The sequence below is a fragment of the Myzus persicae genome, unplaced genomic scaffold, assembly GCF_001856785.1.
Source record: "Myzus persicae strain clone G006 unplaced genomic scaffold, MPER_G0061.0, whole genome shotgun sequence".
Lineage (NCBI taxonomy): Eukaryota > Metazoa > Arthropoda > Insecta > Hemiptera > Aphididae > Myzus > Myzus persicae.
The window spans coordinates 275,532-295,281 of NW_019103967.1; the positions used below are offsets into that span (position 1 = coordinate 275,532).

At 28.5% G+C, this 19,750-nt stretch overlaps 2 protein-coding genes across 2 annotated transcripts; one reads left to right on the plus strand and one right to left on the minus strand.

The window, feature by feature from the left end:
• Nucleotides 1–113: 113 nt before the first annotated feature.
• LOC111037018 (40S ribosomal protein S7-like) lies at nucleotides 114–3,420 on the plus strand. The gene is made up of 5 exons (XM_022319368.1): nucleotides 114–246; nucleotides 887–1,060; nucleotides 1,798–1,979; nucleotides 2,257–2,407; nucleotides 3,301–3,420. Exons 2-5 carry the CDS (start codon nucleotides 887–889, stop codon nucleotides 3,376–3,378), a joined length of 585 nt encoding a protein of 194 aa, XP_022175060.1. The 5' UTR covers nucleotides 114–246; the 3' UTR covers nucleotides 3,379–3,420.
• A 3,560-nt stretch (nucleotides 3,421–6,980) lies between these two features.
• On the minus strand, nucleotides 6,981–10,860 carry LOC111037033 (peroxisomal membrane protein PEX13). The gene is made up of 5 exons (XM_022319388.1): nucleotides 10,591–10,860; nucleotides 10,176–10,514; nucleotides 8,487–8,734; nucleotides 8,185–8,415; nucleotides 6,981–7,772 (listed from the first exon to the last, which is right to left on the minus strand). Exons 1-5 carry the CDS (start codon nucleotides 10,611–10,613, stop codon nucleotides 7,393–7,395), a joined length of 1,221 nt encoding a protein of 406 aa, XP_022175080.1. The 5' UTR covers nucleotides 10,614–10,860; the 3' UTR covers nucleotides 6,981–7,392.
• Between the last annotated feature and the right edge of the window lie 8,890 nt (nucleotides 10,861–19,750).

A 19,750-nucleotide genomic window follows, 5' to 3' on the forward strand; every position in this document is an offset into this window, starting at 1 on the left:
AATTACAAATTACAATATGAAATATTTATGCAAATCCTAAAAAACATAAAATGATAATACCGCAGTGCTGGAGATTGATTTTCATGAGTTTGCTAGCCTGTACAGAATATTGTTGTTGGGCTATCTCAACTCTGCTCGCTGCCGACGTCTCTCTCTCTTTTCATCGAACGTGCATGTGATGGCTTGAGAAGTTCGGATTTTCTCTTCGATTTTTTATGTCGTTCTTTGCTTTACTCGAGCTTCAAGGTATGTATTTTCGTGATTCTGTACTCATTGCTTTTATATTAGATTTGAATTGGTTTTGTAAATTTAGTTATTGAATCGTTAGATTTTGACGTTAGTTATCAACAGCTATGCGCGTGTACAGGCATATAGCAGTTAGTTCATAGACATCGTATTATTTTTTGTAGGAATTAAAATTCCCAAACTCGCTGTCATTACCGACTAGCGCTAAGTCTGTTAATTGATTTAATTGAGTTTTTTTTTATAATTATCGGTGGGATTTGACAAGATATAGGTTAAATCAAATCTTTAATAAACGTGTAGCATGTATTTACACGATACTTAGGTTAAGTGATAGCAGTTTTTCTGATAACGAAAATTCAAAACAACGATTGAAAAATATCAATAAACATAATAAGGTATTCATTTTAATTTTATTTTGTTACATTATTATTAGGTAATAGGTCCACTAACCTTATATATTCTGAAGTGTACCTTTTTGTAATTGAACATATTTTGAACATTTTGTGCGCAACAAATTTAATAAGATGCCAAACCTATTGTATAAATTGTTTTTTATTTTTGTATAATAAAAATATTTATGCCTACTTTTTGTCGTAAAACCCATATACCTACTTTGATTATTTTAATTTTTTATTTATAGATGCCTATCCCAACGCAAGCTAAAATTGTTAAAAAGGGCAGTGCAGGCCCTGATCAGTTTGAGTTGTCCATTGCCCAAGCTCTTCTGGAATTGGAAAACAATAGTGACTTAAAAGCTCAACTTCGTGAGTTGTACATTACCAAAGCTAAAGAAATTGAGCTCTTAGGCAAAAAGGTAAGTTTTATTATTGGCTTACAAAATACAGGTAGCATAGATTTTCATCAAACTGTTGTATGTTGTGTTCTTTATCCTGTATAAACCATATATTATAATATACTAGCCTATAAGGGGTTCTTAACTTGTGGTACATAAATGGTTACTCCAGGATTCACAAATTTCTGATTGTATGATTGGATTACTGGTTAAAGAATAGTATGGTTTTTGTAATTAAAATTTATCTTTTAAAACTCATTTTGCGAATACAGACTGATAGCAGCCATTTCCCTCCTTTGGTGCTGTGGCATGCTGACTGTCGACGATTGTGATCGTGCAACGTGGATATGTCAAATAGGTGGGGGGTGTGCTGGGTATAGCAATATATATTTTTCATTAAATTCTACATACTTAAAAGTAGAAACATAGATATGTGTGTTAGTTATAGTAGTATCTTACCTTTAGTATTGTTTATATTTCTTATTTGTATCATTTTCTTTGTAGGTATCAATATTATTAATGATTCAGAATTCGTTAAAGATTATTGTAGGTAATAAACTTAAGATCATACAAAATGGGATCTTAATACTATAAGTTCTGTATATATTCTGTATATATTAAAGAGAAGAATGAGTGTATGTCTCAAAAAATGTTAAAACCCCTCTTTTGGGGACTCAGACTTCAAAACCTCTATCAGTTGAAGAAATCCTTTATATATTTAAAATATAAAAATAATAATTCATAATTTTATATTTTAGAGTATCATTATTTATGTACCAATGCCACAAAGATCACAGTTCCAAAAAATCCAAGCTCGTCTTGTTAGAGAACTGGAAAAGAAATTCAGTGGTAAGCATGTTGTCTTCATTGGTGACCGAAAAATTTTGCCCAAACCAACGAGGAAAACTCGTACACAAAACAAACAAAAACGCCCCAGAAGGTATGAAATAGAAATTAATATCATTTGTTGTATTTAATAGTGAATTTCTTATTTTGGATTGTTGAATTAAGACAATGTATAAAAAGTTGCAAAATTATATATTTACTGTTACCTGTTCTTATTAATTTTCATTATTGATTTGATTATTTGAAACTTGAAATGCCTTCATCAACTTTTAATTACATTTGACCACTTTGTTAATAATTATATTAATTTTAATCAACTAAATTTATAAAAGGTAACTTGTCAAATTTTGATTTTCGAATTATTTATTTAGCCGTACATTAACGTGGGTCTATGATGCTATTTTGGATGATTTGGTGTTTCCTGCTGAAATTGTTGGCAAACGCATTCGTGTGAAATTGGATGGTAAACAAATCATGAAAGTACATTTGGACAAGACTCAGCAAACAAACATTGAACATAAGGTAATTTCTAAGGTTATAAATATATATATATACTATATATAATATACATCAAATGTATTCCAATCTTTATAAAATTATCAAGAACCAATTATACACAATTAATATAAAATTATTATCAATTTATTATCTGGTTTGTGCCCTCTACTTAGTATAATTCAATAATACAATGATTTAGATATATTAGTTTTTATAACCGAGAGATGAGTTAACCCAAAAATATGGTTTGTATGTAGAATTTTTATTAGGGCACCTGTACTGTAAGTTTCTGTCATGCTCGGTTTATTGACTAGTGGTATTAATTTATTTTTTAATGCATCATTGATCAGTCACACTGGGTAGTTTCTGAACTGGCAAGTATGAGGAGGGAGGAGACAGTTATGTTGAAAAGTTCTTATATGGAAACTTAGTTGAATGTTACGGATACTGCCTTATTCTTATAGAGTATACATAGTGCCATTTTGGGAGGTGATTTTAGAATCCCTATTTTTATTTTCCAATATTTGCCATTAAATGTATTAAATATACAAAATAATCTAAACTTATTTATTACATAAAATGTATTAGAATATTTAAAGTATTTTTCCATTCATGATTGGCAGTGTTTACATGATAATTAATAATACTATAGTGTCATATTCAGGTGGCTGGAACAGTTTAGGTTTAAATTTTTCAGTTTGATAGTAAATAGAAACAGTCAATTTTTCTATATATAAAAAATTTCCAAGTATCTAGGTGTGAATCTTTTGAAGGTAATTTAGGGGAGAAGCTCCTCCCCTCAGCTCACTTTAATACATAGACTTCTTGCATACAAAAAAATAAAGATAACTAGTTGCACCCATAATAGTATAGATATATTTTTACTATTATTAATCATGTATTTTTTTTTATTACAGGTGGATACTTTCGCTTCAGTGTACAGAAAGCTGACTGGTAGGGAAGTGACTTTCGAATTTCCTGAACCATATTTATAAATCCTTATTTTTATCTAATAAAAACGTGATTTTACGACTTTATATTGTTCTTATTTTAGCTTTTATCCTGATAGCTAAAATTAAAGTATAGATCAGTGAATTAATTTTCAAGATTAAATTGGAATTGGTTACAGTTAAAAAAATAATTTATTTATATCATCAGAATTTAAACATATAATTATAATCTAATAGTAAATCTGAAGAACCTCTTCTGCTTTCTAGTAAATTGTTAGTTTGTTTTGATTACAAATAACAATTAAAATCACTTTTATTTTATATTAGTTTAGAATTTTCAATGCTGAAACAGTAGAGCTAGACACAAACTTAACTAGTTAGTTTAAATTCATATTAACATTGTAACTTAAGTTCAACTTAGTTGAATAAAATGTGTAAAATATTCTAACTCCTTAGAAACCATAAGTATTTTTGTAGTTTTTTTTTTCATTCTAAAAATCCATAAGTTTAAAACTGATGAGTGCCAGATATCAGAGTCTATAGACTAGCGATGATCATAATTTATTAATAATAAATATTGAGTTATTAATTTTATGATAAAACATTAATTTTCGTCATATTATTTTTTATTAATTATTTATGGTAGTTATTCAATAACTCTATTTTTTGTAATACACGTTATTACTTAAACCACGACGCCTATATTAATTTTAATCGAAAATAAATAAGACCATAGATATATACAACAAATAGATGGTCGTCTTCGAATCATTGAGGTTGGCCGCCATTTACAAAGCAGGCAATGCTTACAAAACAATATTATCAGTATTCAGTTATCACAGTATATTAATCAAATAAATATCATATAGTCTATTCAAAAATTCAAAGTATTAAATAATATAATATTGTATTTTATTATGTATATAACGTATGTAACATTACCTTATTGATTTGTAGCAGCTTGAAAAATAAATATGGTTATTATTGCTGGAATTAATTAGGTTCTTATTTGTTTTTACCACCACTGGAAACAAATTTAACTATATAGATAGGTAAGTACACTTTTTGTCAACTAGGTATTTGTTTTGTTACAGAGATCAGCTAGTCTTTCCGCATATATGTATAGACAATAAGCTGAAAGAATATTGTTTATTATGTCTCAAACTGAAAACAAATATTACTTGTAATATTAATATATATATATATATTTATTCATGTAGGTATAAAAAGTTTAGTTTATATTTTTAACAATATACAATATTTGTATAAAGTTACAAGGAAACAATTTTATAAAAAAATTAATTGACATAACAAAACAAAATTAAAAACTTTAAATATAAAGAACAAAATGTTTACTGGTGATAAAATAAAATAGCTTTAGTCAGTGTATGGAGTTTATTTACAGGATTTAGAATATTTGTAGAAAATATTTCTCCAAATGTATATAAACGTACACTCTCTTTTTTTTTTTTGTATCAAAACCATTTTATGTGGATGGCCTAATAAAGATGTGTTCTCACATTTTAAATCACTAAAAACATTATTATTTAACGCTAATAAGTTATTGCAACTGAAAATTATTTTTCCTTCCAAGTTAGAAACATTTAAATCTTTTAAATCATCTGTATAGGTGTACACAAGTACTCAACGGTAGTACAAAGACGGCTATCTAGTTGTTCTATAAATCTATGAATAAAGACATATTTTACGAATATAGTATCTATCATATTGTTTTTATATTTCTTATTTTGTTGTACCTTCTGTATTCTAATGTCTGATGTTCCAATTTTGTTTTTAAGAAATAAAGGTTATTAGTTATTACTACCTACTTAAAAGTTGAGACATTTGATCAAATTGTCAGTTAGGTCACCAATAATTTAAGTTCAATACAGACACTGAGTAATTAATTAATGCAATATGTAACATATTTAGAACAAATAAATTTTAATTTCTATTTTAAGCTATAAAAATAAACTAACTTAGTTACTAATTTCATCAAACATACTTCTCACTAAGTTAGAAATTTGGCAAATACCAAAAACTAACATATATTCTAACTTAGTTTTTTTATTAGAGTAACTTAACTTTAACTGGTTGAAAAAAACCACTAACCTTGCCCAGTTTTGAGAATCGGTTACCTAAAAATGTGAGTGGAGACTGCTGTACATCATATTAATATTATATTTACACCACAGATATAATATACTAAAATGTGTTTAATTCACGAATAACTAATTATTAAGCTTGTATTTCATTTTTATGACTGAAGTTATTAAAATTGAAAATATTATACAATTTCATCTACTTGCAATCATACTTGTGGGAGGAGGGTATTGACTCTCTTGACATTTTATAGTGGTGCCAAAATCTATATACTATAAGCTTTAGAAGTAATAATATAAGGAAAAAAATAGTACGGCAGAATATTAGAGCGACACGAGATTAAATGTACATCCCACCATTTGTCTTTAATTATTAGTGGACTGCGACGATAACAATGAAGTACACTGAAACTCACTACATTGCATCCTAAAATATAAATGTTTTGTAATATTTAAATATCTATAAAATTATGAAATTAAATAAAAAAATTTATAATATTAATATATTATAGCTTGGGTTAAATTTTGAACTTGAAAATATTATGATTTTTTTACAACAAATTAGTAACATTAAATTAGTATACATTTTACTTTTTTTAATACATAAGGAAAATACTGCGAATTTTTACTATAAACCACACTTAATATTAAGCAATAAAACCAAATATTAACTTCAAAACGTGAGTTAGATAAGGAAAAAACAATTTTAAATGCAATACATTCCTAGCTCCACTTAATATCTATAATGTCATTCAAGTGTTCAACCAAGTATTGCTATTTGTTAAATCTGAATTGTATACAAATTGCTCATCATAAACTGTATTAATTGAACAATAATGAATGCTCTAAAATTTAATTCCACATCCACACCATTGTCTTGTGTTAAGCTTAAGACGCATGTACACTGAGCTCTATTTCTCCTTTGAGATTTTTTAAGGTCTGGTTTATTAGATGATAAACAAATTAAATTACTGGTGTTACGGAGACTACTTAGTAACTAATATTAACCAAAGAAATTACTTCAGCACATGACAGTATTATTTTATTAATATAATTATTAATCAAGACCATCAGTTGGTGAATACTTAGAATTTGTATTCTACTTGAAATATAGTTGTCAAACCCAATAGACAAGGATATGGTTTAACATGTATTAGTATAATTTATTATACTAACGAGGTTGTTAGGAAATATTTTGGGAAGGTTCAAGGATTAAGCCCTCTCCTTAATTTACGCCCATTGTTAAAACATTGAATTTTAAAGTCAAGTTTAAATACAATTGTTTAAATGCAGAATTCATCATATTTGGACCCAGGACCAAAAACTGTTTTTAATTTCAAAATGATAAAAAACCAATTTTCAAAACCTGGATTCCATAATTTTAATTATTTTAAAAATTAAGTGCACCAGCACTTATCGTTTATAAAATGTTCTTAATTTACTATAAAAATTATACATACAATAAAAATCATAAATGTAACATATTATTATAGTTCAATAATGTACCTATCTTTTAAAATGTTGATACATTTAGATATATTATATAAGAATAAAATTTACCAACAAACATTTTTTTATCCCTAAAAAAATTACAATATTTAAGTTTTAAAGTTAAAACAAGTCTTATTAGTTAATACAATTGATCTATCTCCATACACAATAACTATAGAATGAATGTAAAATAAAAAAATATTTATAAGTATAATTTGAAACCTTGCCAAATATGATGGTAACAAATTTAAAATATTGTTGAGTTTTATATGTTTCAGACATGATAATGATAGTAAAATCTTAAAACAAAATAAATACTGTTTGTATAATTTTTTTGTCTACATTCATAGTCTGCAAATTCCTAATATTTGATTATTATTTTGTTTTTTATACAAATTTTTTGATTACATGTAAGAGAACACATAACAATTAATATATAACTAATAATAAAAATATTATTTTACAATCACTGCCTACCAATGTTGGATTTATCACAATCAACCAATGGATGAGGTAGAGATATTGGGTTACCATGTACATCAGTGACCGGAGTTGATGATTTTGGTTGCACTTGTTGAGGAATTGAGTTTGATGGTGCATTATTGGTACTCACATTGGGTTTATATTGTCTCTGAGACTCTATTGAGTGAATATCAGTTTTGCGTGCCTTAAAACAACTAAAGGGTACATATCCTTGTTTCCCATCACAGCTATCGACACGTAGCCATCCAGTTTCTCTGGCTAATGCTATATATTCTTGAGATGTCAAATAAGACTTTCCTTTCACCAAAGGAATAGTTTTTGGATCTGTACTGCTCCAGTCATAATGCGCAGTGGCAATAATCACTGTAAAAGGTGAGGAAATGAGTATGAGCATTGATAATAATTAAGCATTGATAAAATTATTTTAGGGTGTTAGAATAATCATGGGCAGCACTTGTCAAAAATATGAATAGTTTTTACGACTTCCCACCTCTATATTTTTTCATTGTAACTTGATTTTAATTAATTGTATATGTACTGCTTGAATGACCGAATCATATATTATTACATTTTAAATATAATCACTAGTTAGAAAGAAATCTATGATTTTATGGTTTTTGAAATTTTGTTGTTTATATAAACTCCTCACTCTAAAAAAAAAAAAACTATACATCTGCAATCCCAGATTATACTTTTGGGGAAGCTACACACACTTCCCAATATGCTGCCTATGAAGGAAGGTAAGTATAAAATATTGATTTTTAGTCATACTCACTGTTTGAAGGTAGACTGTTATTGACAGTAGGGCCAGCTACAGCCGCTACTGGTGTTACTGAATTGAGTAATTTGTATACAAGATACGGTGTACTGACTAGAAGTCCAGTAAAAACTACTAATGGCCAAGATCGTCCATCAGAGGTTATTATTTCTCTATGGTTATCTGCAGATGATAAAGTTGCCCACAAGTCTTCTTCGGTACTCGATCCACTACCTCCTCTTACCATTTCTACATAGAATATTAAGTAAACAATATACGATGTTTATAATTAATAATGTAATGTATGATAATGTACTTACTTAATAGATAAAAAAGTTTAGTTAAAAACCAACGAGCTAATTTGAATGATACAATAGTTGAATACAATTTCATCATAAACATTCTTAGACGACTAAAATTCTCAGCTACACTTAATATTGCTTGAAAAGACATATGCATTGCGGTAAATGTAGACTCTAACATCATACTGATCGAGTTAAATGATTGAACAACAGACTGTATTGAATCAAAAGCAGGACGAGAATTTTCAGATGCTGCATTTACGTACCTGTAAAAACATAAAATTAAACATTAAGTTAGATACACCTAAGCATCAATACCAATAAAATTGATTATCATTAATATATCAATTGTTTAATCGGCTCTATAAAAATAGAATTTATTACTTTGCTTGTCACGTTTTTCTATATAACAGGAAGCAGTGTCATGGTGGTGTAAGGGATTTTATGACTCCCAGGCGTCAATGGTAGAAACTTTTTGTGTAGGTAATAGGTGGTTTGATATCCTAACTGACGAAACTGTTAGAGGCCCATGCAGACATTTAGATTATTCTACCACATTGGAAATAATTATTTCTAAACAGGAGGAAAAGCTATCAGGGCAGCGCCAGGACTTGTACCAACCAGACATGTTTAGTGTAACAGTCTAAGACTCTTCATCCCATACTTATAGGGACAGGCGATAATGGCAGCTATGATGACCTAATTTTATAATATTTTTAACGTAGAATGAATTTTGTATTCAATAAATGATATTAAATTGGGGTTAGTATAATGCCAACAGTACACCCCCATTTGGCGTACCATAAAAAAGACATGATTAATAATAACTAGAATCATGCAACTAGATATTTTTCTACTGTTCCTCTTATTGTTCATTTACACTTCTATGAAAATAAACAAAGCGTAAGAAAATCGGTAAGATAAAAAAAAGTTGTGCCCTAATGGTAAACAATAAAATGGATCAAAAATTATATTTATAGTCACATAATAATGAACTCTATTATATTACATTTTATTAATGAGATTAAGTAGCCAGTAGGTAGCCATTGGCGTGTACTGGAGGGCCTTTGTGTGGGACAATGTCAAGGAGTCTGCCAGATATATGTGAATATCGAGAAAATTATTTTATATTACACAGTAGAACTAACTCCGATTATCCAGACTAATTAATGTCAAGGGTAGCCGGATAAGCAAATATCCGGATGATTGACCTATGATGTATCAAAAGTTATATAATTGTAGGAATATATTGTATGTATGTATTTATTATTTATTATTCATATATATGTAATATAATTTAAAATTTAAATAATTATTTTGAATGTTATATCCTTTCAAAGCGTATAATTTTACATTGATACGCATACGCACAACACTGTACTACCGCTTGCAGTGTCTATATCAAATTTTTTTTTTTACATATTTTAACGAGTCAGGAATGATAATGAAATCACAATTTGCACAATCAGCGAGTTATCTTAATTCTAAAATACATAAAATTGGGATATTAAAAAAAAACAATGCAAACTTTAAAAGGATAAAACTTACAAATAATGATTCCTGCAATTTTTTTTTTTGGACCATTGTTCTTAACTCGTTGAATAAGTAGGTATGTTTCAAAAAAAAAAATTTTAAAAATGCTGGGTAGCAAAAGTGAATTTATACCGAAATAACATAATGTTTGTTTAGCACTACCTATATACTTACGGATTTGTGAATGGAGTGTTTGGTAGTTGTCCAAATGTATTGTAAGGGTTGAATCCACCAATATTCATGTTTGTCATACCTCTATATCCATAATTATTGAACTGTCCATTGTAAGCATTACTAGGAATACCAGGAATACTAGGAATAGAATACTGTGTTGGGATGCTGTTTGTAGCTCTTCTATGGACTCTCGGCACACCCGAGTTGAGAGGATGATTAGGACTTGTTATTGGAGGATGAGTTGAGGTTGTGGTCATCGGTGGAGCAACTCTAGCCGGTACTGCAGCACCTGTCTGGATATTTTGTAACAATTGAGTAGACCTTTGTATAATATTGTTGCTAAAAATAAACAAAAACGTCAATAACTTAAGTGCATCGACAACAATAATAAAATATTTAGCTAAAAGGCGCTTACAGTTCAAATTCATGGTCGTTCATGATTATCAGATAATTTTCTCAGCAGTATAACAATCCAAAGAACACGCGGAAGCGATTAATTTCAACGAGACTACTAAGAAAATAATACAAGCATATAATCCAGTCGACTACTAAATGGAAAGCAGTTTCTATGAGAATAAAATGGGTTTAAAATAAACGTTCTAATGGGAGTTAGACCAATATAGTAAGTTGGCGTAAAAATATAAATACTATAAAGTCATAACTCATAACTATATTCTATAATAATACGTATATTTTGGTGGAAAGAAGTCGGACACTGACTGGGCAGTGGACAGTAACACGGTAAAAAATGATAAGAAATTGAGAATACTGTATAGTGATAGCATGACGATCGGTGAGTGGTGCTGCTTCTGCATTATCATAAGTCATGACAATTATTATTTGTACTCAAACCGTCGTTACCGAAATGTTTTCAACCTAGTCACCACCGACGAAGGCGCTATATATAAGTATATAACGCACCTCAAAACTACAAGACTGCCACAAGACTACTTTCGAAAATTAAAATAGTGAGAAAATAAGAAGTTTATAAAATGCAAGAACGCCACATTCTATATCATTTTTAATTTAAACACTAAAAGTATGTGTGAGTATTGAATAATTTAGTTTTAAGCAAATTTGCAAAGCTTGAGAGCAATAATATTTACTTTATGACAGTATACTTATTTTAATTTATCCAATTAATCTCCGAAATCAAAATTCAAGACTCTTATTTCGATTTGTGGTGTTCTTGAACAAAAAAAACTAATTGTAGTGGGATATGTTGACTGCAAAACAGCAATATTTAGAGTTGTATAACATGAATTTTAAAATTTGTGATATTGCAGCTACAATATGAAATTTAATACTACCATATTTTAGCCAATGCACAGGGTAGCAATAACATTTAAAACAACTCAGGAGAGTTTCCACATTTACTTCGGGTAAAAATAAAGTTGACCCTTGAGAGTGTACTAGTTTTAAAAATCGGGAGAATTTACCACCACCCAAAATTTAAAGGTAAGATTATTATTTAGGGCTACACGTAAGCTTTTATTAATATTGTTATTTTTAAGTAAGTCATGGACCTTTTTGAAACTACCTACATTTTAAAATGATCATAACTCATTAGGTGCACTCAAAGCAGAACAAACTTCACCATAGGCGCACATAGGGGGGTGCTTGGGGGTGCTTACCACCCCCAGGTTTAAAATTAGCACCCCAAGTTTATTGTAAAATTTATTTCAGTAATCCACCAATAATTTGTAAATTATTATGGTTTATTGAGTTGGACATTTTTTTTCCATTATAATTATTATTATCTATTTAAATAGACAATATTATTATAGTTCACGAATTCACAGTATTGTATGATTGCCCGTATTTTTCGTCTAAACATTAAACAATAAACAGCAATCATAATATTATAGGAAATTATATTAACATTTATCTAATCTTACTTTATATAGAAATAACGAAATGTTGGTCTTAAAGAATAGTGTACCAGCCAACTTTGTATTTGAAGACTTAAAAAATCAATGTCATAAAAGTTCGTTTCCAAATGTCTATTAACTAGTTCAAGTGAAAATGACAATTCCAATTTCTTCTTCAACGTGTGAACGCTCCTTCTCGGCTATGCGTAGATTGAAAAACTGGTTACGCACTAGTATGGGCCAAGAAAGATTTACTAAGCTATCTACGCTTAGCATTGAGAGAGATCTTACCAATAAAATAGATGGGGAAATTATATTGCAAAAATTTGCGTTATCAAACAGGAAATTAAATCTTGTTATTATTGTATCAGGGGGGTGTGGGGGGCAAAGCCCACACGGGTCTGTGTACCATAAATTATTCCAGCACCCCCTAAATTCACACCCTATATGCGCCTATGAACTTCACTGGTTTTTAGCACATCAAGTTCCGAGTGCAATTCATGTTTCTTAATCTGTTTCAGTCTAATTCCTGTGATCATACGTCAGTAAAGTTTTCTACCGATTCATTATTTCGTAATATATTTCGTTATTTTAAAACGTAATGTTTCTTTCTACTTTCGAAGATTAAAATATGAAGTCTGCGTTTACCTATACAATATAAGTACGCAATTTCCTATTATAATCGACCTTTTTATTGTTGATTTATTGAGCCAAGTTTACACTTGCCAATGAGCTATGGCTACAACATTTTTATTTTTATTTTTTAATTATGAAATGGTTTTAAATATTTAATTATAGAAGGTATTTAAAAAAAAATTATTATATACATAAATACCTGTTATATAGTATACCTACCTATATACAATATACATGTATATTTTATTGCGTATTGGTATAATCATAATAATTATTAGTATTTATGATCAATGATATAACATATTATATTGTTACTTATAAGACACCTGTATATTAATACATTTTAAAAATTGTCACCTAAATTAAAACCCTGTATAAGCCACAGATGTATACAGTACTTACCATTTAATAAGTAATCCTTGCCAAAAATAATTAAAAATATATTTTTTTTATTATTCATTTATTTATTCTTCAAGAAGATAATGATATTATACAGATCTTCTTACCTCTGAAATATCCATAGGAAATCGTGGTAAAGTCACTAATTTAGGTACCTAGATGTTCTACGCCTAGCTTTGTATTCTACAGGTGGCCGGCGGGCGTCGGTGGGGCGCAAGAAGTGACCACCGCCTACGACCTGATAACTGCGTATATAATTAACTTAAATCGATCGTGTACTTGTTTTAAGAGGACACTGCCTATGCATTTTTTGTCTCCATCGTACACCCGTACGACATAGAACATTTTCGTTCACTATATAGTTTCAATTAGAAATTTAGAGAACCATAATAATAAGGCTCTCTAGTTTCAATAGTGTGCTGTTAGTTTTGATATTAGAGTGAATTGATCTATTATCAAAGTTTTAGGTAAGAACATTATCTATGCCTAAGCATCAGTGGATTTTTGGATATTTTAATTTTCAATCGAGATATGAGCATTTTTGATTTGTGTTATTTCACTTGCTCGTATCTTGAAAATGAAAATATCGAAAATCCGCCGACACTTAAGTATAGATAATATTCTTATCTAAAAGTTTGATATTACTCAAATTCACTCTAATATTATCAAAACTAACGGCACACTATTCAAACTAGTAAACGAAAATTTGCTATGTCGGAAGTTGGTAAGACGAAGACAACAAACGTTTGGGTCTTAACTGTTCATTATTTTATTTACACGTAAAGTTTATTGTAAATGACTTTTGACCAGGGGTGGGCTGAGATAACTATTCGGCTCAGTAAGTCTATATTTTGACCGGCCCTTGCATTCCGTCATCACAAATTATAAATATAGGTATCAAAGTTTTAATAAATGAAGGTTGCATCCTCTACCTAACTTCAATTTTCTCAGGAAATAACTTAAGATTCAATAATGCGTGTTGAATAATTTATCTTAAGAACAGAGTATAATGTATAATGTCTTACTTATTTTCTATTAAGTACTCTATAACTGAGTCACAATGGATGAAAAACATAGGTAGATATATAAACTGCTCAAACTTGATTTTTCTAAAAGTTACCCTTTTCCCTCTGATTTTCTCGTCAATACCGTTTCTTTTCGATTCCACTTTAAACAACTAATAGCGAGATAAATATTACAAAATCACCACACAACACACGATAATAAAATAAAAACAAACAAAAAGTTTACTTTTATGAATTAAGAACGTTCATTGAATAAGCACCAAACTATAGGCACCTATATATAGTTATCATCTTATTAACCTATAAATAGTGTTATTTGTATTATTGTGTACAATATATTAGGTAATATTAAGTAAATACTTGCTGGCTATATTTTATATGTGGAAATAGTAATCGATTGGTATAATTTGATTTAATACTAGTGCATATTACAAAGCTTAATAAAATTCCCAGATAAATTAAAAGCCAATTTAAATTAATATAAAATACAATTTATATAGGTAGGTATTTTCGTTGTATTTTGTGTTTCATTAAAGCACTGGACAGACAATTAGATGTTATTTAATATTTTAAAATAAAAACCTTCGACAGTTATTGGCAAGTGTTGTTTTGTATACTGAAGTCATAATAGTCATATAGGCATAGGAGCGTACATAATACGTTGTAAAAATAGAAAAATTAGTAAAAGAATTATAACTAATTATACTTATTAATTTATTTTTTTGGAAGTTTTCATCAAATTGTATTTATTCTTATACAATTTGCAAAAAGTGACTTAAAATCCAAACAATACATATTTCCTAACAACGTCAAAAAATGTTCTAAAAAAGGACTAAATAAAAACTTTATTTTTCAGTTCAATGATGTATGAAACAAATTTTTTGCTTGAAAAGCAATGTTTTAGAAAATTAAGAAGTTAAATTTGTATTTTAATCCACTTCCCAGCTATAAGTAATATTTTCTTATGATGCATTAATGCCGAGGGGGTAACGATCAACAGAATCGAAATCTAAAATTGTAAACACCTGTTATAAGTAATGTTTCACACTCACTCTTTGTGATACGAAAATACAAAATATTTACAATTTATTTGTATACCGATTTTATTATAAATATATATCAATAAATCATTAAATAAAAATAAGTTCCCGATATTCCACCGGCCCAGTCCACCCCTGCTATTGACGATAATATATGAAAATTATGAAGCATGATTTACTACCAGAGTGTCCTATGTAGTTCTATGTAGAAGTTTGTGATTTGAAGAATTTTTTAAGTTTATATTATAACTGATAAACTTCGGTATAGATGGTGTCGCCTTACTCAGCCGTTGGTGGTTTGTTTTTAGAAGGTATAATAATTTAGTCATGTGATTGTCAAGCTGTAATAGCTTATATGTTGATAGCAAAAAAAAAAATAGTCATATATAAATTGATGAATGGTGAATACAATATTTTCATAATTTATTAATTATTAATATCATAGTATTATAGTGAATTAAATTTAAAATTAAAATAAAGGATTTAATAAGGATATGATTTTTGAGTACTAATAATTTATAATAGGTAGTACCTACTGTAGTAGTGTAGTAGCGCTAATATCACGATTGCGTATTATCATTAGGTAATTTAAATAAAATTCGTAAAATGTAATACGATTCTTGGGGAAATCCAAATCATAGAGTCCTAGATACAGTGCTGAGTGCTGACTAGAAATATATACATATGTATTATGTCGATATGTTGTTAGATTAAAATATTTGAGATTATATAATTAACAACATGGGCGCATAACTTAGAGCACCGTTTCTTAGTTAAAGGAAGGTCTTTTTTTAAGGTTCTTTGGTATGTGATTTGTGATTTGTGGACTAAATATTGTTTAATTCAGATAAAAATATTCCTATGAATTATTATTCGTAATAGATTCTTATTTAATTATCAATATAATTTTTATTAATTATCATACATGCATACACATAAATCATAGTTAATATTTCCACCCAAAACTTACACAGGTACGCATGTTTTATAGGTACGTATAAAATATGTAAAAATGCAGGCCGTTTTCTTTAAGATGGTTAAGACTGCTGATATTTTCATAATTTGTATTATTTTGTAGTGGTAGAAATTTCGATTGTGCATTCGATGTGCGTAAGTACCTATAGATATAGTATATGTTTAATAATAATATAAGCCAAGGCGGAAAATGGAGATCAGAGTCTTTATTCATACAGTCGATAAAACTTATATGGTTATATCTTATATCTGAGTAGAATTTTATGAAAATGGTTTCTCGTCTTCTCGATATGTCAGTTCTTCATGAAGGTCCTTTCTATCTCGTATACTATATAGGGAGTAGTCTGTGCCACAACCAGACAGCTTCATTTTTCAAAATTCTTCAAGTTCTTTCAACGGAAAAAAACCCAGACAGGTCCCAGTTACATTATATTTCCCATACGGGTGAAAGGATTTGTCTCATTCTTACATAGAAAAACTCGTAATTTTTTGCTTTATCAAATTCAATTAAACCTCGATTTTGATAAAAAATGGAGCTGTCTAGTTATTGCACAGACCCCTTCATTTAGAGTGCGTGCATCTTAGCATTCTGTAATTTTCTGCCAGGAAATCAGCTGAGAATAAGGGACACAAATATTTTTGTATTATATGAGTGAAAATATATAATATATGTTTCATGTATAAGAAAGTACTTGAGTACAATAAATATAATAATTTTTATCCACCTTACTATTAAAATATTTTGACCAGAGCCTCATAGATCCTAACCCTGGCACTGCATGGATTTTAGGATGAACAACTTCACCCCCATATTCAATAATCACATATTTAATAATGGTTTTGTACTGCACGTCTGCACGTAGGTATTAATATAAAAAAACAATTAATTAACCATAAATGGCATGAGGGTGCCAATTTCAAAAGCTTCCCTCTTCAAATTTGCATATGGTAAAAATTTCACGATTTGACGCAAGACACCGATAGATAATTAATGTACGGCGTGATGCGTCTAATAGGATACTCGTTATTTGTATATACCTGCTTACCTAATTATTATTTTGCATGGAACATAGTTAAAATAATTTTTGTTGTGATTAACCTTGTATTAAATTTTCAGGTCAAAGAATTTAAAACTTTAAAATTAACTCACAATATCCAAGAAGTTATTTTTGTCGATTTGTTGATGTGATTATGTTAATATTTCATATTTGTGTGCACCTAAGGTCTAGTAATATTGTTTGTCGCATATTAAGATTTAAGGTTATATATTTGCCTTTCTCACAATGTCCTCACTGGACCTCGGCATATTTTTCTGAATAGGTATTTCGATTTTCGATGTTAAAAAATATCAATTTTCGAATGAGTATGAGTACGTAACCTAGTTATTTACTTACAACTTAACAAGTATTTAAAGCACATAAAATCTGAGTGGAGGGGCACATAGAAATAATATTAGAACATACTCTCCTACCACTAGTGTCTACTAAACATTTTCTTTCTTCTTCAGACATTTCCCTCCAAAAAAAGATTTGAACATATACATATATTATAAACAATTAAAAACTATATTATGTTACCTATTATTATAATTAATTTTAATTTAAGTAAAACACATTATTTATTATTATATTCATAAGCCATAACTAAACCAATTTGTTTCAAAAATATCAGTACATTTGGACATTTAGGACGTTGGATTGAAACATAAAGGTATATAATATTATCATACGTAGTAGTTATAGTCAACATACTGAAATGAGATGAACAAAAAACAATAACTCGATTATTTTTGTCTTAATTGTTGTATAACAGAATTGTCGAAGGATATTTTACCTGAAGTTATAGCCATAACATATTTTATTTTGAACTCATCTGTTTATTTTTACCTGATTATAATATAGTGGGCGAGTTTTTAATTCTTCGTAAATTACATTTTACAGAATCTCGTATTGTAATTATGCTTCGTCAGAAATACTAATTGTTTCTAGAAGTTATGGCTGATCGGCTCCCGAATTGTTTTTTAGGCGATATTTTTATATTATTTATACTTTTAATCTATTCCTCTATTCCTTGTTGACTACCCCTAAATACCATGTGAATGTTTGGTGGATTTTATTCATATACTATATATTTCAATTTGTGTACAAACTTTCAATTGTTACACCAAAGGGCAAAGGTTCTTATTCTCAGGTTTTGTCAAACCTGTTTTTGTGTATAAATTTCCGTTTTTTGATATATTTTTTTTTGTTTTCCAAAGCTCTTTTAATAACTACAGGGCATTTTTTACTTTCCACCCTTTAAAATGCGGATAAGATTCACTTATCTACCAGAAAATATGCTGAAGTGCCTATATAATCGATGTCTTTTACTGGCCCAAAATATTATGACAGATACAAAAAATTAAAAAGAAACACACATCATTGTAAAATCAATACATTCCACTAAGAATCTAAAAAATATAGAAGTTATTATATCTAACATTATATTATACTAGTGTAGTAGTGTGTGTAGTAGGTACTGTGTGTGTATGTGACTAGACAGTGAACATATTTATTTGGTAATTAATATTAAATTATAAAAAACATATAGGTATAACGCACAATAACTTGTGAATTCGCATAAATATGTATTCTTTAATTAGGTACAGGGCGATTCAATAAACATGGTCACCACCTTTTTTTTTTTAATAATATAGTCATTAGTTTTGAGTAACTTAACTTAGTGAACGAAGGATAATATAGGTCTATGATAATGGGTTTGGAAGATTTGGAGGTTATGGTGATTTGTAAATTTTAGTAATTTATATTAATCTATCAATATTCATATAAATTTTAAAAATGGTCTAAGTATAATAAATATTAAATACAAGATCCGATTATATTACATCTATTTTATATTTTTGTAAAACAATAACAAATATGTAAATGACTGAAAAACTACTTTTTCGAATTTCGGTTTTTGAATTAGGTACATAATATTAAAAAAAAAATATATCCACTAAATGATTTACAATAAAAAAAGTAGTATTCTCATTTGAAAAACAGAACTTTGTATCGCCACAAAAATGTTCTTCGGTAATCAATATTCAATAGTACAAAAAGATCTCAATAATTTGAAAATATGGCCTTTATAAATAAAAGTAGGTACCTATATTTAAAAATTTAAAAAGTTTGAGTATGTATGAAATATAAATTTATCATTCATACCTAATGAAATTAAATAATGAAGGTGAGCATGCTTGGTGGATCACTCTGTATATATTCAATGTGGATAATCGTACTTAAAAAAACAAAATAATAAATACAAACAACAAAACGCTGTGAAGAAATAATTAGTCAAATCTGAATAATTATGAAATATTCAAAATAGTATAATCTGTTTACTTTTGAGAAATTAATTTGGTAAACAAATTTCAAATAAAAACAAATATTATTTCCTGCTTACGTTTAAAATACTAATTAATGGCGTCGACTGTATTACTATGTGCACGATTGGAATGGCTTTATTTAACAGCAATATGTTCTAAACTATAATGAAAGCATGGGCGCAACTTGGGGCATTTTTCTGGGGAGGAAGGGCTAGAATTGTATCGGCAGCACAAATTCTGATGGTTAATATATTAAACTAAA